The sequence below is a fragment of the Panthera tigris genome, chromosome A1, assembly GCF_018350195.1.
Source record: "Panthera tigris isolate Pti1 chromosome A1, P.tigris_Pti1_mat1.1, whole genome shotgun sequence".
NCBI lineage: Eukaryota > Metazoa > Chordata > Mammalia > Carnivora > Felidae > Panthera > Panthera tigris.
Window position 1 is genome coordinate 93,396,380 of NC_056660.1, and position 27,182 is coordinate 93,423,561.

Below are 27,182 nucleotides of genomic sequence, written 5' to 3' on the forward strand. Positions count from 1 at the left end.
AGGGTCACTTCCTTAGTGTTCATGCCAAACCACATCATCACCTATCCTTCTACAGCACATAAATCTGTTTCTTTTAAAACTCCTTTCAGGCTCTGTTCTTTTGGACTCCACAGGCTTTTAAAAATGCCTGATCCACATTCTATAAAATCTGATCCACATTCACACATTCAATTAAAAACAATTTCATTCCTCTAAGAAATTAATTTTCACTTTGAAATACTAAGTGAAAGTTGAATTAACAGCCGAAAATAGTCTAATCTTTAAAACTAAAAACTCAGTATTTGGGAAGTAATAAACTTGGGAAGCAACACTTCTACGTCTCCAGTTTCATATAAGAGACGAAAAAGTAAAGCAAAAGATAATTCTGGCTGAGACTGAGCTTTCCTTACTACTGCCAATGAGAAGATTAAATTGTACTGTGAAAGAATAACATTTCCATTTGATATTCTCCTTAAAAATAAACCTTAGATTGAAAAAAAAAAGCACACGTCAAAGTATTAACAAAAATGATCCAAAAATCTATTGCTAGCCCAGTCAATCTTGTTATATTTGGTCTCTGCTAGTCAAATGACTTATGGAACTCCCACCTCACACCAAATATAGAAACAGTCTCCTTAAAGACACCATAAATCTCTACTATGCTTGGCCAGGGCTCTCCACTGACCCCTGTGAGGACAGTTTATCAAGCATGTGCCTTTGAGATTTTGCTTCTTTTTTCTTCTAGGGCTGACCAATCTCTTTCTAGTAAAGACATTTGTTTCTTCAGACATAAATTACATTTAAATTTTAATGGCCAATGAATCAATCTGCCCTTCACAATTATTTCTATATGGCTGTTCTGATTATACAAAGTATCTAAAAAGCAATGCTACTAACCTGATTTCCAGATTCTTGGTGGAAGAAAGAGGAGACGTGCATTTTACTGCAGCTCCCATATAGCAGCAATAATGATCTAAAATAGTCGATTTATCAACGTAACTCACCATACTTCTTCTAATGTAATTGATGGCTTTTTTCATATCCATGCCAGACCAGTTGTTGAGCATATAGCAAATGCAGGAAGCACAGTATACAAATCGCATGTCATTTTCACTGCCTTCAGGGACTGCGCAGAAACTGGAAGTAATAACAGTATGACACACGATTACATGGCAGCAGAATTTATTTTTTTTATTTTCTTGCAGGGTGGGTGAGAAACACGCGCTTCATGTCTTTTGTCACAGAAAAACCTATTATTAAATACAGATTTAAAAACCATATACTACTTGTATTAAGTCAACAAATAGAACTAGTACTCGAAAAATATAAAATGATCTCTAAGTCACCCTCTGCTCCCAAGTTCTGATTTCTGGGTAGCTTTCCACACTACCAGTTACTCCTTACCAGATGCTACCACTCAGAGTAAGTTTATTTGCTCCCTACCACAGTTGTGGCACACTAGCGTGAGAATGGGGGGAAAGGAGCAGGTAAAACATAGGACCTACTGAATAGTAAGAAATTCCCAAACCCAAGTTTTGATGTGTGAAATTTCTTCCAAATGTATATGTAGATAACCACTAACTGATCATATTGTGCTGTAATTCAATTTTTACCTATTCCATTAGTTTTAAGAGAAGTAGCAGTCTGTGCCTGGTATCTATTTCTTTATTTATAAACAGGGATACAGTGGCAATAATCAAAGACTACACCGAAACTTGGAGGTATCAGTCACATATGCTGGCTGAGGTCAAGATTCAGTTTTGCAGTATTTCCAGTTAATGATAAAATATCTTATGTGTCTACATTAGTCTTCCCCTCACCGAGAGGGGTGGTTTTTTTTTCTTTAATTGTATTTATCATCATTTGCTTTGACAATAACCTTTATCTTTCAGTTAATTACACCAGTGTTTCAAGATTTTAAGTAAACTCTACACCAAATGTGGGGCCTGAACTCACAACTCAAGAGTCACATGCTCCACTGACTGAGCCAGCCACATGCCTGAGGGAAGGTTTTTTGTCTTTTTTTTAAGTCTATTGAGAGAGTGAGAGAGAGAGAGAGAGAGAGAGAGAGAGAGAGAGAGAGAGAGAGCGCGCGCGAGTGAGCACAGGCAGGGGAAGGGCAGAAAGAGGGAGAGAGAGAATCCCTAGCAAGCTCCTCTGTGCTGCCAGTGCAGAGCCTGATGTGGGGCTCAGCCTCACGAACGTGAGATCACGACCTGAGCTGAAACTAAGAGTCAGACGCTTAACCGACTGAGCCACCCAGGTGCTCCCCGAGAGCAGTGTTTTTAAACCTTGACAGGAAAATAGAGCTATTAATAGATGGAGCACTGACTTAACAACATAGCAGAATTTGTTTACAAAATCTCTTCGCTAAACAGGATCACTACTGCTTTGTCATTTCCTAGATTTGAAAACAATTTACCCCTTAAAACTCTAGATATACCATACAAACCACCAAATATTAATAAATATGCTAAGTTCTTTTTCTATCTTTTATAAATGTCATTGAAACCACTTACACTAGCATCTAATATTCAGTGTTCATCCCTTTCTCCCCCCAATCACTATGTCTTAAGTAATAAAAGTTCAGACTAAATGTATGCTTTCTTCAAAATATCCATTTTTTTCACCAAGAAGGTAAATTAAAATCCATCTTACAAATGAAACCATTCAACCACTTATTTATGAATCTATTTACTGTGTCACTTAAAAAGAGAGAGGAAGAAAGGAGTTCTGCTAGTGTGATTTCTCTTTACTCACATAAAAAATCTTGGATCTTTTTTTTTTTTGATTAGGCATTTAACTTTATGTATGTACAGTGAACTTCAGGTGGTTCTAATAAGGGTTTATGATAAACCCTAAAGTTCTAGTACAGTACTGTACCCATTTTTTACTTGTATAAAATTTTTCCAAGAAAGAAAGAGAGACAGAAAGGGAAAAAAAAAAAAAAAATCAAAGAGTGACCCATACCTCCCATCTTCCAGCTGAAGAGCTCTCAAGCCCGCTAAGCAAGCTTCCTTATTTACTCGGCTTAGGTCATCTCCAAGAATAACTAAGCACGAAAGGCCAGTGTAGGTCATTGCTATGTGGCCACTATCATAAGGATGAGCTGTTCCAGGATTCTAAATTCAAAATAAACATAATGTTAATGAACTAGTAAACTGAAAACTTACTTCATTAAGCAATCTAATGCAAGGTTTCAGGAACTAGGAAAATGCAATGTTTATACTGATTTCTACTGACACCTGATTGAAAAAGCAAACCTCCATTTTACATGACTCAATGTAAGTATAATCACATACTTTGCAGGCTACACAATTCTTAAACTTATCCTGCAAACCTAAAGCTTCAGGGAAGTAGTGCTTTTACACAAATAAACCAAATTATTTGAACTTCAAATGTCATCAACCATATCACTTATAACTTAAGTCTTAAGACGTTAGAAAAGCATAGAGCTTTTCAAACAGAAACAATTTATGAAAGAAATAAAAATCCTTTTACTGTACAAATCCAAATTAAAAACCATAGTGACCACCATATAAAAATATTACAAAACAACACAGTTGAAAAACCTCATTCTGCTCCCATATACAATTTAATGAGTCTTTAAAACATATTAGCACTTAGAATAACAAAAAGCAAAGAGCTCTGTTACCAAAACTGAAAAAAATCTCTAGAAATAAAACAGTGTAACTTTTAAAATTTAGAGCCCAACGCATCCTGCTGGCAAAAAGTGTTCTGGAAGACCATCAGACCAGCAAATTGCAGAGGTGGAGCAGAGAAGTCTTACCAGGAAGCATTACCACGTGTCAGATTTGTTTTACCACTCTGACTGTTTCAACAAAAGATAACCACAGTTATCAAAGAACTCTTAAGCTACAAAATATGTGACTCATATAGGAAATCCTGTAAAGACCCTAGGCACTGGCACTGATAAAATCTGGATTTAAAAAAAGTGTTTACTACGCCAAGTAACTTGATGTCCCACAATATACAAAGCATTCAGAGTTTTAGGGGGACCTGGGTGGCACACATGATTAAGTGTCCAACTCTTGAGCTCGGCTCAGGTCACAATCTCACAGTTTGTGAGTTTGAACCCCACATCGGGCTCTGCACTGATGGTGCAGAAGCTGCTTGGGATTCTGTCTCTCCCTCTCTCTGCCTCCCTCCAGCTTGTGCTCTCTGTCAAAATAAATAAATAAACTTAAAAAAAAACAAAAAAAAGCATTCAGAGTTTTACAATTAATTTCAAATAATCAGCTGATCCTATGAATCAGTCACTAAAAAAAAAAATTTCACCTGAAAAATGTAAGATTTCACAATGTACTAATTTATGTAAGTTTAAGAATGTCTTAAGAGGTTTTTTTTTTTTTTTAATTGAAGTGTAGTTGACACACAACGAAGAACATTTTAATTTTGAAAGAGTAAGAGTGTATTTTAAAATTCATCTCTTTCACTGGTTTCCCTTCTATCTCAGTTTAGGTTCATCAACAATTGCTCCAAATTCTAGAGTAACTGCTCAGCATACTGGAAAGCGAAAGTGAAGCTTGTACCAAGGTTCTGGTTCAAGCAGACTCCTCGCCTACTATAATAAACATTAACTTCGGGGCACCTGGGTGGCTCAGTCAGTTAAACCTCTGACTTTGCTCAGGTCATGATCTCATGGTTCATGAGTTCAAGCCCTGAGTCGGGCTCTGTGCTGACAGCTCGGAGCCTGGAGCCTGCTTCAGATTCTGTGTCTACCTCTCTCTCTGTCCCTCCCTGACTGATGCTCGCTCTCTCTCTCTCTCAGAAATAAAAACATTAAAAACAAAATTTTAAAAAATTATAATAAATGTTAACTTCTACAACCAGTGAAATGCATCAAATCTTGGCTATACTACTCACTGGCCTGCTTCATTCCTCCTACTAGAATGTGGATATTAGTACCTCCCTCATGGGGTTATTGTGAGGGTTAAATAAAGTTACTGTGATAAAGATGCTGGTTATCTTGGTGACGATGCAAGCACAAGGCAGATACCCAAAGGGCCAGTACTTCTTGGGAGTCATGAACTAGGGTCCCGGAACCACCAGGCAGGAAATCACATTATTTTTCTGCTCACTGACCTTCTGTGGTTCCTCACAGAACAAGTTTGCACAGTGTTCAAGACCTTCTATAATCTGACACCACCCTACCCATCCGGCCTTACGTCTACAATTCCTTATATGGTCTCACAAACAAATTTTCATCTTGCTAACACTTAGAATTCATTCTGAGTTCCTCCCTACAACTGAAACTCTGGTACTCCCAGCTATTCTATTCCACATTTGTAACAGCCTTCTTACAACTCCCACAGCCCACTTCATTTCTTGGTACTTAAAGTAAACATCTACTAGGTTAAAAGTACCAGGGGGAATCCAAACACAAATCAAATGTGGAGCTTAACCTTAAGGGCAGATCAAGTAATTACAATACGAAGTAGGACATAAAAGCGTCATGAGGGAGACAAAGTAACACAAAGCTTTAAATAAAGGATTCTTGTCTGTGCCAGAAGAGGAACTTGGAGGGAGGAGAGGCGAGGAGAGGCGAGGAGAGGCGAGGAGAGGCGAGGAGAGGCGAGGAGAGGCGAGGAGAGGCGAGGAGAGGCGAGGAGAGGCGAGGAGAGGCGAGGAGAGGCGAGGAGAGGCGAGGAGAGGCGAGGAGAGGCGAGGAGAGGCGAGGAGAGGCGAGGAGAGGCGAGGAGAGGCGAGGAGAGGCGGCTTCATAGGTAGAAGAAAAAGTAAAAGCAATGCAGAGAAAGAAAATTCTGGGTATTTAGCATGTACTGGGGACAACACATAATTTAACAGACAATACAGAATTTGTGAAGGAAAACAGTGAGAAGAGTAGGCGGAGAGGCTCCATCAGTGTTTCCCGAAAAGTTCTCTATGGCCCTGGAAGGTCCTGGGGCATTTACCAGACAGGGTGGTTTGGTGAATTCGGAAGAAAGATTGCTGACACTACTGTATTTGTGTACTGTGTCGGGAAATCCCATGTGCCTCTTCAGATTCTCGCCGACTCTGAGCCAACTGCTCCTGGGGGGCCTACATGAGTCCACTGGAGTCTCCTGCTCCTTCCACCACTCAAATTCAGACTAACACAACGTGGCATGGAGTGGGACCCAACCTCCCCCAGAAGATGCCAGGGGTCTAGGTGAATTAGGGCCAAAAAGAGGTTTCGGGAGACTCTGTAAACCAAAGCAAAAATGTTTTTGTTTTTAAATTTTATTCTTGTTATTTAAAAAGACGTGTTGGGGGTGGCGCCTGGGTGGCTTAGTTGGTTGAGCATCAGACTTCACCTCAGGTCAAGATCTCGCAGTCTGTGAGTTCTAGCCCTGCACTGGGCTCTCTGCTGTCAGCGCGGAGCCCAACTCAGATCCTCCTCCCTTCCCCCTCTGCCCCTCCCCCACTCGCTTTCTCTTTCTCTCTCAAAAATAAATAAGCATTTAAAAATAAATAAAATTGTCTTCAGAAAGGGGTACAGAAGGGGATTGTCTTTTACAAGTAATGTTATCAAAGCCCAGCTTTATTTCAACGAGGGCAGGTAAAAGTCTGTATAAGGTACGGCACTATAAAGCAGTTGTCATGGCCACATGGCATGGCACCCAGAGAGCCTGTCCAATACGAGTAACGGGACAGCCATCTTCCTGAGGACCAGCATCAGCGGGAAAATATTACATGTACAGCAAAAAGGGAACAGATTTTGTGAATTCTTTGTTTTCAGATTCCTTGCTAAAAGCAGCGGGCACACATGATTATAGACACATCTTGGCAAATTCACGTGACCCTGACATAAGCAAGGTGATCTACAGCCTAAGGCAGAGGAAGAAACTTGAACCAGTGCCTCTATGAAAACATGCTGCCTTCTCCCAAATTACTGCTATTTATTCTAAAATTAGGAAGAGAGTATGAAAAAACAGGCAAAAGACAACCTGCCTGTTGCCTCAAATTCGTTGCTCTTCATGTGTCTTCAATCACTGCCTTGGCAAGAGCTTTTTGTTTTATTCTTTAGAAACATGAGCCAAATGTAAAGTCCTTCACTAACACAGAAGTTCACTGGCTTCCTCAAGAGCAAGCACCAAGCACAGGAGAGCTGTATTTCCAATTCTCCAGGAATTCACCAGTAATTTCCAATTCTCCAGGAATTCACCAGTAATTTTGACACACAAACAATAGGATGAGAGACATCATACTTGTGACGGTAGCAAATTCTGCATGCACACATACTGTGCATAGTTCCAGGAAGTAGGGTGGGTATCACTTTCCTTTAAGTAAAGGTCATAATACACATTAGTAGACAATATTTAGCTATAATGAAACACAGAAGCCTGGCTTCTGTGTCATTTCTTAGTTTTCTTTCTCACTAAAATCCATCCATCTCCCTCCTCCCTCCTCCCCACCCAGAAAGAACTCACCTTTGATGGGTTGAATGGAATACCCAGGTATGAAGAGCCTCGGAAACCACAGCGATTTAGATTGGATCCTAGAAAATAAAACCATGTACTTATTTAAAGTATATTTTATTTTTGAAAAGACTCTAAAGCAGATCAATTATATATTCTTTCAGAAACTGAGTATTTTAGTACCAAAGCTTTGTCACTGTCTCCATTTTCATTCTAGCATGTGCCAGGTGTGTTCTCACTTTATGGGAATCTCACTTAATTTTCCAACCAGTCAGAGACAAAATAATGATTTCCTACCACATATCTTTAGTTTATACCCTACCTCACTGCAGGCAAAATGCTTTCAAACCTTTTCTATACGATTATTTTTCATGTGATCAACATAATCAACCCCGTGTTAAAGAGCAGAAAACAGAAGCCCAGAGGTTAAGTGACATGTTCAAAGTAACAATCAGTTAATTACACATCTGGATCTGGAATCCTAACTTCCCTTCCACTGCCTTTTTATTTTAACTTACTGCTTCTTTATATGTGAGCAAACTAAACATCTAAGATGCCCTAGTCACAAAAAAATGTATGTACTTTGTATTTTAAATTTAAAAAACTTTTTTTTTTATTAATTTTTGAGAGAGACAGAGAGAGCGAGCAGGGGAGGGGCAGAGAGAAAGGGAGAGAGAAAATCCCAAGCAGGCTCCGCACCGTCATCACGGAGCCTGATGTAGGATTCAAAGTTACAAACCACGAGATCATGACCTGCGCAGAAACCAAGAGTCGGGTGCTTAACCAAATGAGCCACCCAGGCACCCCCCGCCCCATACTTTGTATTTTAGTACGGACAAACCTTTGTTCTGAGTCCAATGATCCACTCTACTTTGTTTTTATTTTTTATTTTAGAGAGAGAGCACGCACACATGCAAGCAGGTAAAGGGCGGGGTGGGGGGTAGGGAGAGAGAATGTGAAGCAGGCTCCATGCTCAGCTCAGAGCCCAACATGGGGCTTGATCCCTGGGATTATGACCTGAGCTGAAATCGGGTCAACTGAACCACCAAGGCACCCCATCCACTCTGCTTTGAAGTACTAGGAACTTGAGAAAGAAAATAAGCTGGAAACGAAGTCACATCCATGAAAAGGGAGCCCTGTGCATTGGTGGTGGGAATATAAATTGGTACAGCCATTATGGAATACAGTATGGAGGTTCTTCAAAAAATTATACACAGAACTACTATATGATTCGGCAATGCCACCACTGGGTAGATAGCCAAAGGAAACAAAATCACCATTTCAAAGAGATATGTGCACCCCCATGATCACTGCAACATAATTTATAACAGCCAAGACATGGAAACAACCTAAGTGTCTATCAACAGAGGAGTGAAAAAATCTCTCTCTTTCTCTCTCACACACACATACACACACACCCACTGGATGAGTGGATAAAGAAAATTTCACACACACACACACACACACACACACACACACACACACACACACACACACGATATCCAGAATGTTAATCAGCCATGAAAGAGCAAATTCTGCCTTTTGTGATATTATGGATGCCACATGCAATAAGTCAGAGAGAAACAAATATTGTATGTTCTCACTTACATGTGGAATTTAAAAAGGCTGAAACATGGAAACAGAGCAGAATGGTAGTTGACAGGAGCTGGGAGAAATGGTGAGATGTTAGTCAAAAGTACAAACGTCTACCTATAAGATGAGTAAGTTCTGGGGATCTAATGCACAGGATGATGACTATAATTAATAGGACTGTGTTATACACTTGAAAGTTATTAGGAGAGATCTTAAATGTTGTCACCACACACTCACATAGGGTAATCATGTAAGGGGACTGTGGTAATCATTCTGCAATATATTCATGTCTCAAACATCATGTTGTATACTTTACATTTACATGTGTTATATGTCAACAATACCTTTATGAAGCTGCAAAAAAAACCTATAAATGAATAATTAGTTATACCCACAACAAGAAAATGGTTATGGGTTTGATTGCTGTTAGAAAATCAGCATGATAGACACGGAAGATAGAAATGTAGTATCAGCAGACTGTACTGTATCATTAATAAAAAAAAAAACAAAACGTAGATTTATAAGTATGTTCTGATGTGAGAAACCAGTTTCATATCTCTTAGGACTGGAACATGACTAAATCATAGTAAATGTTTTTCACTCTATTTTTTCAAGACAGGTACTCTATTCAGCTTTCTATCTCTCATAAACTTACGACAGTAACTTAAACATTAATTTCTTATACAATTTAGGGAACTTTATCCACTAAATTTAAAATTCTCCACTAACCACCTTACACCATTAACAAAAAAATCTGAAAAAGGGTATTACCTAATGGTGATGATATTAATGAACATAGTTCTCTTATCTCTGCTAAAGACTTTTAAATGACTAAGACACTTAAGACTCGCCATTATATAATAAGAGGCATAAAAAGGCTCAGACTCTGAATGGATAATGCTACATCTGAGAATTGACTCCAGGAACTTCCCATATGAGAAAGGTCGTATGCACAGAAACACCCAGGGCAATATTACACTGGTGAAAATTTAGAAGCAACACAGAAGTCCAAGAGGTTAAATATAATACTGTATCTCGTCAAAGGAACATGATACTGCTAATAATTAGGGAAAACTATGTAGCAACATGGAGAAATGATCAAGTTAAGAGAAAAGGTAGGATGCGAACATTTATGTGATTATGTTTACAATTAACCAAAGGATGCTTATCAACAAAGCCCAGAAAGGAATAAAGTAATATTGTGTGGAATGACAGGAGAGTGATTCTATTCTTTGTATCAGTCAGTGTTGCCATAACAAATTATCACAGAACTTATTAACTTGAAACCACACCCATTTGTTATCCGGCAGTTCTGTAAGTTCCAAAGTCCAAGATCAGCCTCACCAGGCTGGAATGGAGAGCCGCCAGGGGCTGCGCTCCCTACTGGAGGCTCTGGGGGACAGGTGGCCCCACGTTCCTTCCGCTCGTCCAGTGTGTGGGACTGAGTCTCCACATCCTTGATCACCGCCAGCTGGGGCCCTTGCCACTGCTCACACCTGGGCCCCTGGACCCAAGCGTCTGCAACGGGTCTGAAATCTTTCTCCTGTCCTAGGGCCTCCCCTGTACATGGAACACCTACAGATCATCTCCCTATTTTGAGGTCAGCTGACCAGTAACCTTAACTTCATCTTCAAAGTCCATGGTGCTTAGTGTTTGAATAAGTACGGTACAGGAATTTAGGGGAGAGAGAGGGCGAGGGGGAACATCTTAATTCTAACACAGCTTCCAAACTCCAAACTGGGTGTAATGTTATACTTTTCTAAAAATAAATTGTCTTCACCAAGTCACAGATGTCTTTATCCCTTTATCACCACTTGTTTTAATCCTCCAAATTGGGGGAGCGGCATGTCAAAGGTGTATTTTCCCTAGGCTTAATATTTCATCGGATGCTGAAATTATCTTCCTTAATTCCTGACATATTTTTTTAATGTTTTTTTTTTTCTCTCTTATTTCCCCTTAGGAATGCCCTTTTAAAGATTATCCTTTTTTTTTTTTTTTTTTTAAATGTTTATTTATTGGGGCGCCTGGGTGGCTCAGTCAGTTAAACATCTCTTAGTTTCAGCTCAGGTCACGATTGCATGGCTCCTGAGTTCGAGCCCCACATGGGGGTCCATGCTGTCAGTGCAGAGCCTGTTTGGGATTTTCTCTCTGTCTCCTCTCCTCTTCCTCTCTCCCTGCTCCTCCCCCGCTTGTGCCTGTGCATGCGCACTCTCTCTCTCAAAATAAAAACTTAAAAAATGTTTTTAAATGTTTATTTATTGGGGGTGGGGCAGAGAGAGAGGGAGAGAATCTCAAGCAGGCTCAGCAGAGTCAGTGCAGAGCTGGATGCGGGGCTCAATCTCACAAAAAATAAGCCTTAAAAAAAATGGGGGTTGGGGGAGAAAGTTGTGCATCCCTGTTTCAGGTTTGAGTATATACTTCACTTAAGAAGCCTACCTTGAGTCCCCTCCTAAAAGGGTCCTGCCTCAATGCTGATGGCTGCTGAATGCTGCTGAATGAAGGCTGGGGTGGCTGTGTCAATTTCTTAAAATAAAACAATGTCTCCTGAATGCCTGACTCTTCCTATCAGGCTCTGCAGCATTTTACCCATAGAACTGCTTTCAAAATTCAATCTTCTCTAAGAGACTAGAAATCAATTATATATAAATCTTCAGGTACCTCTGAATTATAAGGCAAAGGTTTACATTCAAACTTAACAAAAATTTTTTTAAATGTTTATTTATTTTTGAGAGAGAGAAAAAGAGCACACACGTATGGGAAGGGGTGGAGAGAGAGGGGGACAGAGGATCCAAAGCAGCGTGGACGCTGATAGCAGCGAGCCCAATGTGGGGCTTGAACTCACCAACCGTGACATCATCCATGACCTGAGCCCAAGTCAGAGGCTTAATCAACTGAGGCAACCAGGTGCTCCTACATTCAAACTTGTTAAAAGTTCTGCAGTGAAGTCATAATCAAAAACCAAAAAAACAAAACAAAAAGACAAAAAAACAAAAAAAATTCAATCCTCTCAATTCCTGCCACCACTTTATCACCTAGGTTTACGTAATATTCTAAATCCTGTGTTTTTGAGGTGCCTGGCTGGCTCAGTCAGTACAGCATGTGACTCTTGATCTTGGGGTTGTGAGTTCAAGCCCCATGTTGGGTGTAGAGACTACTTAAAAATAAAATCTTTAAAAAACAGTAATAGATCCTGTGCTGCCATTTCAACAATCTTCATAGCACTTTCACCAGGGGTAGGTTCCATCTCAAGAAACCACTTTTTTTGCTCATCCATAAGGAGCAACTCCTCATCCGTTCAAGTTTTACCATGAGATTGCAGGAATTCGGTCACATCTTCAGGCTCCACTTCTAGCTCTCCTGATGTTTCCTCTACATCTGCAGGGAATTCCTCCACTGAAGTCTAGGACCCCTCCAGGTCATCCATGAGAGCTGGAATTAACTTCTTCCAAACTCCTGTGAATGTATTTTGACCTCTTCCCATGAAACACAGATGTTCTTTGTGGCATCTAGACTGGGGAATCATTTCCAGAAGGTTTTTATTTTATTTTGCCTAGATCCATCAGGGAAATCCCTACTTATGGCAGCTACAGCCTTACAATGCATTTCAATAAGACCTGAAAGTCAAAATGACTCCTTGACCCCTGAGCTGCAGAATGGATGCTGTGTTAGCAGGCATGAAAACAACATTAATCTCATTATACATCTTCATCTGAGCTCTTGGGTGACCAAGTACACTGTCAATGAGCAATAATATTTTGAAGGAAATCTTTTCTGAGCAGTTCTCAACAGCGGGCCTAACATATTCAGTAAACCATGTTGTAAACAGATGTGCTGTCATCCAGTCTTTGTTGTTCCATTTATAGAGCACAGGCAGAGTAGAGTTAGCAGAATTGAGGGCCCTAGGATTTTCAGAAATGGTAAATGAGGGGCACCTGGATGGCTCAGGGGGGCTAAGTGTCCAACTTGTGCTTTTGGCTCAAGTCATGATCTCACAGTGAGTTCAAGCTTCACACTGGGCTTTGAGTTGACAGCAGAGATTCTGCTCGGGATTCTCGGTCTCCCTCTCTCTCTCAAACATAAATAAATAAACATTTAAAAAAGAGAGAGAGAAATGGTAAACGAGCACTGGCTTCTACTGAAAGTCACCAACTGCCTTAGCTCCTAGAAAGCTAGGCACTGACTTTTCTCTAGCTGGGAAAGTCATAGATGGTATTTTCTTCTAGAAGAAGGCTGTTTTGTCTACACTGAACATTTTTTTAGTGTAGCCACCTTCATGAATTATCTTAGATCTTCTGGATAACTTGCTGCAGTATCTGTATCAGCACCTGCTGTTGCACCTGGTACTTTTATGTTACAAAAATGGCTTCTTTCCTTAAACCTCACGAACCAACGTCTGCTGGCTTCAAACTTCTCTTCCGCAGCTTCCTCACCTCCCAGACTTCATGGAAATGAAGGGAGTCTTGCTCTGGATTAGGTTTTGACTTAAGGAAATGTTGTGGCTGAGAACTTTCACCACCAGCAATAAGGCCGTTGTGCTCTCCATTTATGTGTTCAGTGGAGTAGCACTTTTTAAGTTTTATTTTTACTTAATTAATCTCTAGACCCAACATGAAGCTCAAACTCACGACCCTGATACCAAGAGTGGCATGCTCTTCCGACTGAGCCAGCCAGGTACCCCCGGAGTAGCACTTTTAATTTCCTTCAAGAACTCTTCCTCTGCACTCACAACTTGACTGACTGGCACAAGAGATCTAGCTTTTGGCCCGCTAGGCTTTTGACATGCCTTCCTCACCAAGCTTAATCATTTCTAGCTTATGATTTAAAGTGACAGATGTGCAAGCTGTTTCCTTTCATTTGAAGGCTGAGAGGCCACTGTAGGGTTCCTAACTGGCCTAATTTCAATATTGTTGTGTCTCAGGGACTCAGGAGGCCTGAGGAGAGGGATGAGGAGGAACGGCCGGTCAGTGGAGCAGTCACAACACACACATTTAGCAGTTAAGTGCGCCATCTTATATGGGCACAGGTTGTCACGCCCCAAAACAATCTGAATAGTAACGTCAAAGATCACTGATCACACATCACCATAATGCATGTAACAAAAAAGTCTGAAACACCGCGAAAATTACCCAAATGTGGAACAGAGACACAAAATAAGCAAACGCTGTTGGAAAAATGGCACCAATAGACTTGCATGACACAGGGATGCCACAAACTTTCAATCCGTAAAAAATGCAGTATCTGCAAAACACAGTAAACTGAAGTGCAATAAAATGAAGGAACGCCTGTTAGGGTTTAAAAAAATGTTTCTGAATGAAATAACATTTCCTTACTGGTAAATAACTAAACGGCATTTTTATTTCCTCATTTCTATGTTGTTAGCTTATTTACATCAATAACTTTTCTGAAAAGGCAGCAAAAATACTGATGTTCAAAAATATCACCTAAGGTTAGGAGATGATGGCATGGACACGTGGAATCAAACTCAAGACCCTATTCCTACTAGCCCTGTGTTCCACAGGCAAGTAACAATCTCTCTGAGGTAGTTCTCTTTCTGAGAGAGGAACAGTAATGTACTGCTAGCAGTATTTTGCAGGGTTCTTATGAGGGTTAAAGGACACATTCTGATTATGCGTACCACAGTGACCAAGGCACAATAAACAGTAACCACTTCAAGTCAATTCATTAGATTTAAACAAAAGTGAAGAGGAAAGTAACAGAAGCTTTCCTCTGAAACTGATTTTCTCTAAAATAAAAACACCTGCCTCCCCTCCGTTTTCAAAAGAGTGCACACTGAAAAGAAGGCATTGGGCAATCCTTTCTGGTTCTTGTCAAGATGTGCTTGCTATTGTGCTTTCGTTTATAATTCTAGTAAGCTTACCTATTCATGATAATTATTAAGTATAAACACGCAATTAATTCCAAATTTACAACTGGATGCATATTTAGGATAGTTCAAGCTTCCTTGGAGGTTATTAGACAGCGCCATCTAGTGCTCCTATTCAGTAGTAGCAGAATAAACTGGAAGTGTGGTTCAGGTCCCAGAAGAATCAAATGCATAATTTGAAAAAACACAGTACATGCCTCTTGGGTCCTAACTCAGGTCCACATCAGAACCATCTGAGTGGGGCATGGACACTCATGTATATAAAAAGAAAAACAATCCCTGTTTGATATACAATTAGAATTGAGAACCACTGATGGGGTGAATGTATCCTCCACTATCACAGAGCCACGAAGTCAAACTAGTTTACTTTGTTACGTGGAAGCTGGTTTAGACAGCAATACATCATAAAAATCCAGGTTACTGAAGAAAAATGCAATTGGGTACATGGGAAGAAAAAGAGAATCAGCAAAAATGGGAGTATGTACAGGGATATAATATGCATGCGTGTTTATATGGGAGCATGTAGAGGGATGTGCTTATTAGAGAATGTGTTTAGCTGTCTATGGCAAGGGAAAACAATCCTTTTGTCTTTATTTTTTGTGTCTGCACGTGAAAGACAATCATTAAACTACAAAGCTGACTTCTTGATGACTGGAGCATCTCTCAGTTTAAAACTTAGGGTTTTAGGGGTGCCTGGATAGCTCAGGTGGTTAAATGTCCGACTCTTGATTTCAGCCCAGGTCATGATCTCACGTAGAGCCTGCTTAAGATCTTAAGATTCTCTCCCTCTGTCCCCCCTCCACTGGCACGCACTCTCTCTTAAAAGAAAATAAAAAAACTTTTTTCACGTTTGTTTATTTTTGAGAGAGATAAAGTGCAAGGAGGGGGAGGGGCAGAGAGAGAAGAGACAGATCTGAAGCAGGCTCCAGGCTCTGAGCTGTCAGCACAGAGGCCAACGTGGGACTCAAACTCACGAACGGTGAGATCATGACCTGAGCCAACATCGAAAGCTTAACCAACTGAGCTACCCAGGTGCCCCCCCCAAATATTTTAATTACTTTTTTAATGTTTATTTGGGGGGGGGGCGGGTAGAGAGAGAGAGGGAGACACAGAATCTGAAGCAGGCTCCAGGCTCTGGGCTGTCAGCACAGAGCCTGACGTGGGGCTGGAACCCACAAGCCTTGAGGTCATGATCTGAGCTGAAATCAGAAGCTTAACCAACTAAGCCACCCAGGCGCCCCCCAAAATAAAATCTTTAAATCTTAGGGTTTTACTATTAAGCTCGTAATAAACACCAACTATATGTCAAACATTATAAAGGCAATATGTCTGGGTATTCTTTAAACAAAACAGTTATAAATCTATAAAATGTAAAACCTCAATGGCAGTTTAAAAAGATTTTAGTCACTGAAGCTACTTTTCATAAGAAAGCAGTATATTACCCACTCTTCTAAGAGAAAATTTTATTGTGACATAAAAATACATGAAAAATTATATTTAGGTACTTCTAACAAAGAACAACTCTTGGGTTACAATATCTCCATGCTATTAATAGTGGCCATGCTAGTTAAATATAATTTACAACCTGATTTGGTCATGTTCTCAATTTTCTTGTCCCCATTTTTTAAAAATATATTTTTAAAGTTTATTCATTTATTTTTAGAGACAGAGCGAGCGGGGGAGGGACAGAGAGAGGGAGACAGAGAAACCCATGCAAGCTCTGCACCCTCAACAAAGAGCCTGATGTTGGGCTCGAACTCAGGAACCATGAGATCATGATCTGGGCCAAGGGTGGATGCTTAACCAAGCCACCCAGGCACCCCTCTAATTCCCATTTTAACCACTAGGTTTTTGCACTAAGCAAACAACTCAAGTGAGGAACGTGGCAATTTTTTTATGTACAAATGGAGGTGTACATTTTATTAGCCCAGAAATAATTCCTCAGAGATCTCAAGAAACACGTGCAAGGTGAACAAAATATTCTAGAGCCTACAAAATGGGTTTGTAGATCTATTCTCTAAATTTCACAGATAAGTTTCAGAGTCAGACCTAGGCCAACTACAGAAAAGGCATCCAATAAATGGATGTTTCATCCAACCAACCAGTAAATGGAGAATTCAGACTTGCAGCTGGATTGTGAACAGATGTGTAGTGTGGCCTACCAGACACACAGTGAGGGACACTGGACATTTGGGCACATCACCACTGCAGGGCTATCTTTGCAAAAAATATACTTTTTTTAAGGTTTATGTATTTTGATAGAGACAGAGAGATAAACAGACAGAGACAGAGACAGACAGAGACAGAACACCAGCAGGGAAGTGGCAGAGAGAGAAGGAGACAGATAATCCGAAGCAGGCTCTGCACTGGCAGCGTGGAGCCTGATGCAGGGCTCCAACTCGCAAACCACGAGATCATGAGATGAGTTAAAACCAGGTAGACACTTAACTTATTGAGCCGCCCAGGTGTCCCAATCTTTGCAAAAAATTCTTGACCTCCAATGCTTCCAAAACAGACATTCTATATAATTTTTTCAATGTACAATATGCTCATTTGAGCCACATGAGAACTATACTTACACTTGTGAGCATGTTATCAAAGGCAGCAATGGATTGAAAAATCTAAACGAAATTCTCAACAGAAAAACACACACACAATACACAGAGCATCTATTGTACGGAATCAGTACTGGAAATATACAGCAATGGGAATATCAAAGGACTGCAAAACAGAAAACTGTGCTCTAAATTTTCCTCTAGCATTAACTAGTTATACATTGTTGTGGACAAATTATTAATCCCTTTGGATCTTAACATCCTCATTTGTAAAATGACGGACTATAATATTCTTTGCTTTGTTCTAGCTGTGCCCTTAATGAGAAAAGGGAATACACAACAGCCAGACTAATCCTTTTTTAAATTAAAAAAATAATTTACTTATTTTGGGGAGAGCACAAGTTGGGGAGGGGCAGACAGAGGGGGACAGAGGATCCGAAGTAGGCTTTGCGTTGACAGGCTGACACCAGTGTGCCCAATGTGGGGCTCAAACTCACAAACCACGAGATCATGACCTGAGCTGAAGTCAGATGCTCAAGCAACTGAGCTACCCAGGTGCCCCTGTAATTTTTTTTTTTTTAACTGTTTATTTTAGAGAGAGAATGAGAGAGAGAGAGAGAGAGAGAGAAATAGACAGAATCCGAAGCAGGCTACAGGCTCTGAGCTGTCCGTACAGAGCCCGACACGGAGCTCAAATTCAGCAATTGTGAGATCATGACCTGAGACCAAGTTGGATGCTTAACTGACTGAGCCAGCGAGACACCCCTCCCTTGTGTTTCTTAAACACTTCTGGAGGTTGATGAGAAGGGCTCCAAATCTCCAATGGTGTGACCACACGCTTAGACTGACATATCATTAGGGTCTTTACAACCCCAGAGTTAAGTGGAAAGCCAGGGTTAATTCTAATTAAATATTCACAATGCACTTAAGGGCCACACATGATGGTCTCCACTAGGGACCTACATACTTCACTAGCAGAGCACCATGGGGACTTGGGAGTCAGAAGCCTGGGATTTCAGTCTGACTCTATCACTTAATATCTCTGTGTGGCCTCGGGCAGGTCTCCTCATCACTCTGCTTCTCATTTTCCATTATAAAATTTTAATTAACATATATTTATTTCTATTATAGCATATATTATATATATATATAGCATATGCTATTATTTCTGCAATAGCAAAATATCAATATCCGTACATAACCATACAACCTTAAGTTTAGTTTTTTATTTTTGTTGTGTTTTGAAGAGGTTAAAGCTTTTCCTAACTTGAATTTTTAAATATAGAAACATGATAAACACTTAAACAGTGCAGATATATAGAATAAAATGAAAGTACTACCTAATCCTGGCATCCTCCCATGTCTGTTTCCATCTACCTCCCCCTCTACAAAGATTTTCTATATACCCTTACAGAGTTGTTCCTATACATTTTTAATCAAAGACTTTTTATTAAAACATCTGAGTACATGTTGGCATATATAATTTAACCACAGAAGAACATTTTCAAATCAGTATGTATATACCTAGATCTACCTCAATCACTTGGTTACTGTGTACTATTCTTGGTAGACCATAGTTGACTTAACTGTTCCACTTTTTTTTTTTTTAATGTTTTTGTATTTAGTTTGAAGATCGAGCATGAGTGGGGGAAGGGCAGAGAGAAAGGGAGACACAGAATGCTAAGCAGGCTTCAGGCTCTGAGCTGTCAGCACAGAGCCCGACTCGGGGCTTGAGCTCATGAACTGCCACCATCAGTGACCTGAGCCAAAGTCGAACACTTAACCAACTTAGCCACCCAGGCACCCCTTAACTGATTCACTTTTGTGAACACTGATTCCCCCTCTAATTTGTCAGTGAGATGAACAATGCCGAAAAATATTCCACAGAGGTTTTTATGCACACATATTAGTTTTCTGAGGTTAGTAACAACAAATCGCCACGAATCTAGAGGCTTTCAACAACAAAAAGTATTTTCTCACAGCTCTGGAACCCAGAAGTCCAAAATCAAGGTGTTGGTAGGGCTGGTTCCTTCTGGAGGCTCTGAGGGAAAGTCCATTCTGGCTTCTCTCTTAGCTTCTGGCAGCTCTGGGCAATCCCAGCAGTCCCATGTACTAACCAGCACTCTAATCTGCGCCTCCGCCCTGGTGCCACCTTCCCCCTGCGTCTTCAATCTCCCTCTTCCCTTCTCCTATAAGGACACCACTCACCAATCTGGAGATCTTTACCTTAATTACACCTGTGAAGGCCCCTATTCCAACTAAGGTCATATTCTGAGGTTCTGATCGGACATAACTTTTGGGGCCATTAATCAACCCACGACCACACACACAAGAATATGTCAGTTGTATAAAAAATTATACTGCTAAAATACCTCTCAAAAGGTTACAATGATTTTCATTTCCACCAAAATGATACTAAAGTGCTCTTTCCCCTGATTCTTGCCAACTTTTAAAACTTCGGGCTAAATCTATGTGTTAGATAAAAAAATAATACAATACTGTTTCTACTGCATCTCCCTGACTTTTCTAGTAAGGTTAATCCTGTATTTACTGTCTTCTTTTGAGAACCTCCTATTCTTAAATTTTGTCATTTTCTACGTGCTGATGTGTCATTTTCTTCTCAATCTTTTAAGAATTCTTCACAGCCTGGATATTAATATTTTATAATATATGTTGCCACAATTTCCAAGCCTGTCACTTATTCAACCTTATCTTTTACTGCATAACATTTAGAAGTATTTATTTAATCAAATTTACCAAGTTATTCTTTTACGGTCCTGGGCTTTTAACATTTTTAGATTTTTAAGCAGGACAAATATAGACCGATGAGTAACGGACAGCACATTCTACTCTGTCTGCAAATAAATGCCTTATGAATGAGAAAATATTTGAGGAGCCAGAGGAGGCTTAAATTAGGTGTTCTAAGACGCAATTTCCAACAAGCAATTCTCAGAACGCCAGCCATTCACTCAACGCAACTGAATATAGCTCAATATAATCAACTCTGACACTACTCAGACACAGCATCAGATTCCACAGGCTGAGGGCTCAGTCCTACTGGACTGCAAACCGCCCCGAACCCACCCCCAACTTCGGACATCGTCAGCCCAGTTAGCTGTGCTTCTGACCCACTGGCTATGCACTGGAGGTTCCCACGAGCCCCTCTCCTTAGGTACAATTATTGTGCCAGCTCACAGAACTCAAACGAAACACGTTATTAACAGTAAAAGGATGTAACTCACAAACAGCCAAATGGAAGAGGTGCAGAGGGCAAGATATGGGGATGGGCGGCAGAGTTTCCCTGCCCTCGGCCCTCTCCAGGAGCGCCACCCTCCCAGCATCTCCACATGTTCAACAACCAGGAAGCTCTCTGAACCCCGTCCTTTTCAGTTTTTATGTAGGCTACGTTTTTTGGACAAGAACTATTAAATTGAAGCTGGCAATTGCTTCAACTTCCCTGGAGGTCAGGGGGTGGGACTGAAAGTGACAACCCTCTAATCACTGCTTAGAGGCCAGCAGCCCCCATCTTTAGGTGCTTTCCAGAACCTCATTAACATAACAAAAGACAACTTTATCCCCCTCCAAAGGCTTAAGAAATGCTAAGGGTTTTGGAAGCGGTGAGAGAGGGGCTGTGGATGAAGACAAAACATACACATCTCATAAATCACAATATCACAATGCTGTAGACCCAACGTGAAAATAGAAAGAGGAGCAGTAAAGCTGGAGGAGGTATGGGTGATTTAATTAATCGTCCAACAACTCCTGAAGCACAACAATGCCTTAGGCACTGAAAGAGAAGAAATGTAAGACAGACACATTCTCTGCCCTCCAGAAGTTTACAATTTGGACACAAGCAAAAACATTTTAAGCAGTGGTTAAGCAACTACAAATGAAAAAAAAAAATTAGCAAACCAATGAAATCCGTGTAGTTGACAATACGAAGGGAAGTAAGAATTCTGATGGGTCTCAGATGGTGAGTACCAATCAGGATTCAAAAAAATTTTTTTAAACCTTTACCAAACTAAAATAAACATAAGAAAAGTGCACTATCATAATCAAACAACTCAATCAACTGTGCCAAGTAAAGTCATCCACATAACCAGCACTCATAAGTCCGCGATGGCACCCTAGAAGCCCCTCCTACTTCACTCCTACTTTCCCTTCACATGTCCTTCCTTCACTCCCCAAAAGGTCAGACTGGTTTTGTCTAATTTTGTACTTTGTGTAAAGAGAATAAGACACTAGGTACTTTTTTTTCCCCCCCAAAAAAACTTGTCTGTGACATTCATCATAAGTTTTGCATATAGTTAGAGACTGTTCTTTTCCGCTACCATACAGCATTCCATTGTGTGAATATTTTAATACACCACTTATCGATTATACCAGTGATGGGTAGTTTCTGTGGTGCCTACATCTGGACTCTTGTGAAACACTGCTATGAACATTCTCATGTGCATCCTGTGGTGAACACGTTTTCACTTCTGTGGGCTGTGTACTAGGGAACACAAGCCCCGTGTCAGGGACCACACAGATGTGCAGCGCTATTAAGTACCACCCAACAGTTTCCAAAGGATGGGCACAACCCCTCCAGCACTGTGTGGGAGCTCCAGGTGCGCTGCACTTTCCCGACAACTGCTATTCGCCGCCTCTTCCACATTAGCCATTCTAGTGAATCTGCAGCAAATGCAATTATTACGAATGATATGAGAGTTCAGATAATAGCAAATCCCTCACAAGAGAGCAGACTTTAGAAAGAATACAAGTTTTAATTAAACTAACTGCACACAAAAAAAGAGTTCACTGACTTGCTTAGTCACATACCCAAGGGATAACAAAATGATACATGTAAAGTCCACGCTTAAGAGTGTAAAAGTGGGGCACCTGGGTGGCTCAGTCGGTTAAGTGTCTGACTTTGGCTGAGTTCATGATCTTGCAGTTTGTGAATTCAAGCCCCATGTCGGGCTCTGTGCCGAGCCTGCTTCGGATTCTGTGTCTGCCTCCCTTCTCTACCCCTCCTTGGCTCACGCTCTTTCTCAAAATAAACAAACATTTAAAAAAAAAAAAAAAAAAGAACATAAAAGCAGCAGTCAATTATTCTATGGCCACTGCTCTTCCACTGGGAGAAGAATTAACCAGTTATTTTAACCATTCTCTAAACTGCATTAAAAAAAGAAAAGAATATGGGTATTAATGGGTATTAGGCTGTTGTAAAAAAACTTACAATAAAATGGTAGAAGAAAGTAGACGCATTTTAAGAGAAGACAATCACGGAGCCAGCAAACAGTGCTCAAGAGTGGGGAGAAATACGAAGACAAGACAGAAAGTAGAAGACAAGGTGAATAAACGTTCTGGTGACTAAAACCTGTACAAAAGAGTTCTCTCACTGAAATCTTAAGATCCATACTTTTCTATAGTATAGAAACAATGGCTATTTTATTTCAGGAAAATGAGTATCAGTAAATGTTTTCTAAAAATAATATAAAATGTTCAGCAAAAATGTACAGAACAGCTTTTCTGTGACTCACTCTGTACAATTTCACATGTGCACTATGTGAGATACATCCCCTTAAGAAACTACAGCATAAAATTTAATCAGGACAGGTATTTTCAGTAAACAATAAAACATCAGAATCTATAATAATACTACATCTAATATTTATTTTTATTAAAACAATTTTTTTAAGTTTATTTATTTTGAGAGAGACTGAACATGAGCAGGGGTGAGGCAGAGGGAGAGAGAGGTGAGAGAGAATCCCAAGAGGGCTCTGTGCTGTCAGTGTGGAGTCTGAAATGGAGCTCGATCCCACAAACCAGATCATGACCCAAGCCGAAATCGAGTCAGATGCTGAACTGAGCCACCCAGACGTCCCTAATACTTAACTTTAAAGGTTTTTTTAAAAAATCCCAGACTCAAACTAGTAAAAAAACCAAAACAAATTACTTCAATTTTTCAGGTGTCTAGCACCGTGACCTCACGTCAGTCCCCAAGCTCCTAGAGGGTGAGCAGCACATCCTGTAATTTATCACAGCCTCTGTCCACAGGCTCAGCAGGACATTCAATAAATCCTACTCAACTCACCAACATGCTTGAATGTGTAACCACTGACCAGTATAGCATATATGCTGCTTCATGCAGCTGGTGAAAAGTGATTGGGTGTTTCCGTAAGACAAACCTAGTTCAAAACGCTTAATCATTTTTAAACAACAATCTGTAAACAGGCACAGATTTTAGAAATTATAAACACAAGCACTACAAAATTCAAGAACAATAAAGTAGAAAGACATAAACTATGCCTAAGAGCATCTGCTAACAGAGCAAACCTCTTTCTAAAACAAACTTTCAGTTTATTATTTCCTTAGAGTTTATCTAGGTTGGGACCTTCGTACACATTTACTCCAACCAATGAAACACATGGTTAATTCATAAATGTTGACTCTTAAGAGCCAACTGAGTGATGATCATGCTAAAAAAAAACAACTGTGTCATTTCCTGGGAGTTTATCTGCTTCTCTTTTCAAGGTTCGAATCTCTAACATTTATAACTTATATCAATGTTAGGTATGAACAGAGTGAACAATAGGGTATATAAAACTTGTGTGCATTTAGTTGATCGGGTAATATATAAATTTTGAAAATTAATGTAACTGGTCAGAATTGATCAAGCTTAAGAAGCATCATAAAAAGGACTGGAGTGCTAGTAAGAGGTCTAAGAAACCCTTAAGGAAAGGCTCATGAAACATGAAACGTTAAGAGGGAAAACCACAGGGAGACTGAAATGAAACTTTGTGACGGAAGAGAGTTCACTGAGAAGAAAAAAAGAAATGGCTGGGAATGAAAAATAGAGCAAACGCTACCAAACTAACCAAACATAAACACCACATACAAAGCATCCACAGGCAGTCATCAACGTGGAGGCGCAGAACACAATATGCGGCTATAACTGCCAATCTCTAATCCCAGACAGCCGCCAACTGTTCTCTCGAGAGATTAATGATCAGGCTACTTTTTATTTCATTTTTTTAAGTAATCTCTACCCCCACCATGGGGCTCAAACTCATGACCCCAAGGATCCAGAGTTGCACGATCCACCTACTGCCAGCCAGGTGCCCCCATGACTAGACCTCTCAAGTTCTGTGCTGGAACAGAATAGGAGGTCAGCATTGCAAGCCAAAACATGGCTAACAAAACGTGGTAAGAGTTTACAAATAAATACTGCGATTTGCTAGTCCAACACACGTTACGCCGAGTACAACTAGCTAGTCATACTAAAAATAAAATGCTAAAAACTCACTCACTGTCTTCTGTGGGAAGGACCTGCAGGGAGTAAATCCACTCTATTATATCATCTTTGTTCACCACATCTAAGGAGTCCAACATATCCAGCCCGGAGAGAGCAAAAAATGCAATTGTCAACCTAAAAGAAAAAAAAAAAACAAAGAAACAAACGTAAAATTCCATTATAACTGTCTAAACACTGAAGTTTTTCTTGTTCAGAAAAATAAAGTCTTTCTAATTTTAAAATTAATTCAAACAGTACTCTCATTTTGCAAAAGCCAAAAAGTCATATTTATTCTTATAATTTAATAATACCAATCAAATCTTTGTTTCATTTGTAAAAAGGAGCGTTCGGGGGTAAAAAAAAAAAAAAAAACAGTCATACACATTTGAAACTCATCAGCAACCTGAAGGCTAATGTAGGTTAAAAAAGGAATTCCCTGCACCCAATTAGTACAAGTAAGTCCAAAAGGCTGGAAAACATAGAGAATACCAATTTCCACTTACTTGCCAAGAACAGCTACACTTATAGTGGGTGCTTAATTCTTAAGGAAGGTTAGAATAAACCCATCTGTATTCAAATTTGTTTACAAATAATGTAACTGGACAAAACTTAAACTGAATTTTGGGAAATAAGGAACACTTTAAAAAATACATATGCATTTCAACTTCATTTTCCCAGAGAGGATTCTTCAATGGAATGAAAAACTGTAAGGCAACACATTCCCTTCCAAGATTGCATACTAAATGAGAAATGTCAACTCTGTGTTTTCATTTAAAACTAGTACTTAAGTGATTTTTACATAAAGAGTTTGTTATATATAATTCTTTTCAGGCTGAGATACATTCTATACTGTTTTCTGAACATGGTTATCTTTTTTTTTTTAATTTAAGTAATCTCTACACCCCACATGGGGCTTGAACTCACAGCCCTGGGATCAAGAGTTGCATGCTCTATATTGACTGAGCCAGCCAGGCACCCCTGAACATGGTTATCACATTTCTATATTCTAACAGTTCCTATGACTAATACTAAACAATTAATACTTTAAATCTTCTGGTCCAAAATCTTACAGCAAAGCCACTTGACACATTCTGCAACCTGTTTTCAAAAGAGATTCCAAAAGAGAAATAAGCCCTAATGCCCTCATTGTGTATAATAAATTAACTTCTTTCTCATGCATCTAGAAAAATATTACCAACTTAAGGAAAAATGAGAAAACAGTTACTCTTTAAATTTTTTTTTAACCATGTAATTCTCTCTCTGACCCCTGGTTGAAAAAGGCTAGCATACATTAGATAACAGGAGGAAACACACCAAAGAGTAATTCCAACCAAAGCTTAAGGGCAAAACCTAAAACTGATAAGATATTGTTATACTTAAGAACAAAGATTTTGGGAAAGTTACATTATTGAGAGACTATTACTGTCTATTAGACAGGGAGCTAGAAAATTTCTCATATGCTATATCTCAATTTAATTCTAACAAACCACTGAGAGCCACCAGAATTACGCAGGTGATTTATCTGAGCAAGATCAGGATTAAATTAAGGGCAGTGGAACTCCTTTATGTGGGAGGCTACAGTTCAGAGTTCAGATTCTGCTGTCAAATGAGCTAGGTTCAAATCATATGTTCGCTGATTTACAGCCATTCATAACCTGGGCAGGATCTTTTCTGCTTTTTCTAAGTCTGCTTATCTATAAATCCTCATCACACCTCACACAGGTATTCACTACCTGCCCACACGCAAGCACTCACCCAAGGAGGCTATCATTACTGGTATTTTCCCTGATCTGACATGAGTTAGTGACCTCAGAATCTAATCACACAGTTATACTATAGGCCTTATCTCCAGGTCCCTGGTTGGCAACCTTCCTCCCCACAGAGAACCCTGCCCTTCCCCAAAACAAAATGATACTTTAGATATGGGAAAGACCTCAAGCTAACAGCAGCCAAGTTTGAGAATCACTGTTCATGATAATTATGTCTCATGAGATAAGGTCTGCCTTGTGCAGGATATGTACTCACTTATTGAATTAACTAACAAATGAAAGACCTGTAATATTTCATCTAACCAACCTGGAGCACTCTCCCAGGGGTTTTCAGTGTTGGTGTAAATGATCACAGTCAGATACAATGAAATTATCTAATAATCTAGTTTATTAAGGTATTATAGAAAAAAAAAGGAGGACAGAGGTGGAAATGGGGGACAACATGAGGTTGTTGATAACACAGCCTACTAAGGCTGGATAAATCAAAAATATTCCTATTAATGAAAAGTATGTAATAAGAAAACATCTAGGGGCGCCTGCGTGGCTCAATCGGTTAAGCGTCCAACTCTTGATCTCGACTCAGGTCTTGATCTCAGGGTCATGAGTTCAAGTCCCAAGATGGGCTCCACACTAGGCATGAAGGTTGCTTAAAAAAAATAAAAGAAAGAGGAAAACAACTAAAAGTCTATAAAAATAAACTGG

General features: G+C 39.8%; 1 protein-coding gene across 1 annotated transcript in view; it reads right to left on the reverse strand.

Moving 5' to 3' along the window:
* Window positions 1-27,182, reverse strand: part of PGGT1B (protein geranylgeranyltransferase type I subunit beta) — a 62,177-nt gene that overhangs the window by 28,468 nt on the left and 6,527 nt on the right. The window contains exons 2-5 of the mRNA XM_042982515.1: window positions 24,728-24,846; window positions 7,413-7,480; window positions 2,950-3,101; window positions 984-1,116 (exon numbers count right to left, since the gene is read on the reverse strand). Coding sequence (XP_042838449.1) covers window positions 984-1,116; window positions 2,950-3,101; window positions 7,413-7,480; window positions 24,728-24,846 — 472 coding nt within the window. The remainder of the gene's footprint in view (window positions 1-983; window positions 1,117-2,949; window positions 3,102-7,412; window positions 7,481-24,727; window positions 24,847-27,182) is intronic.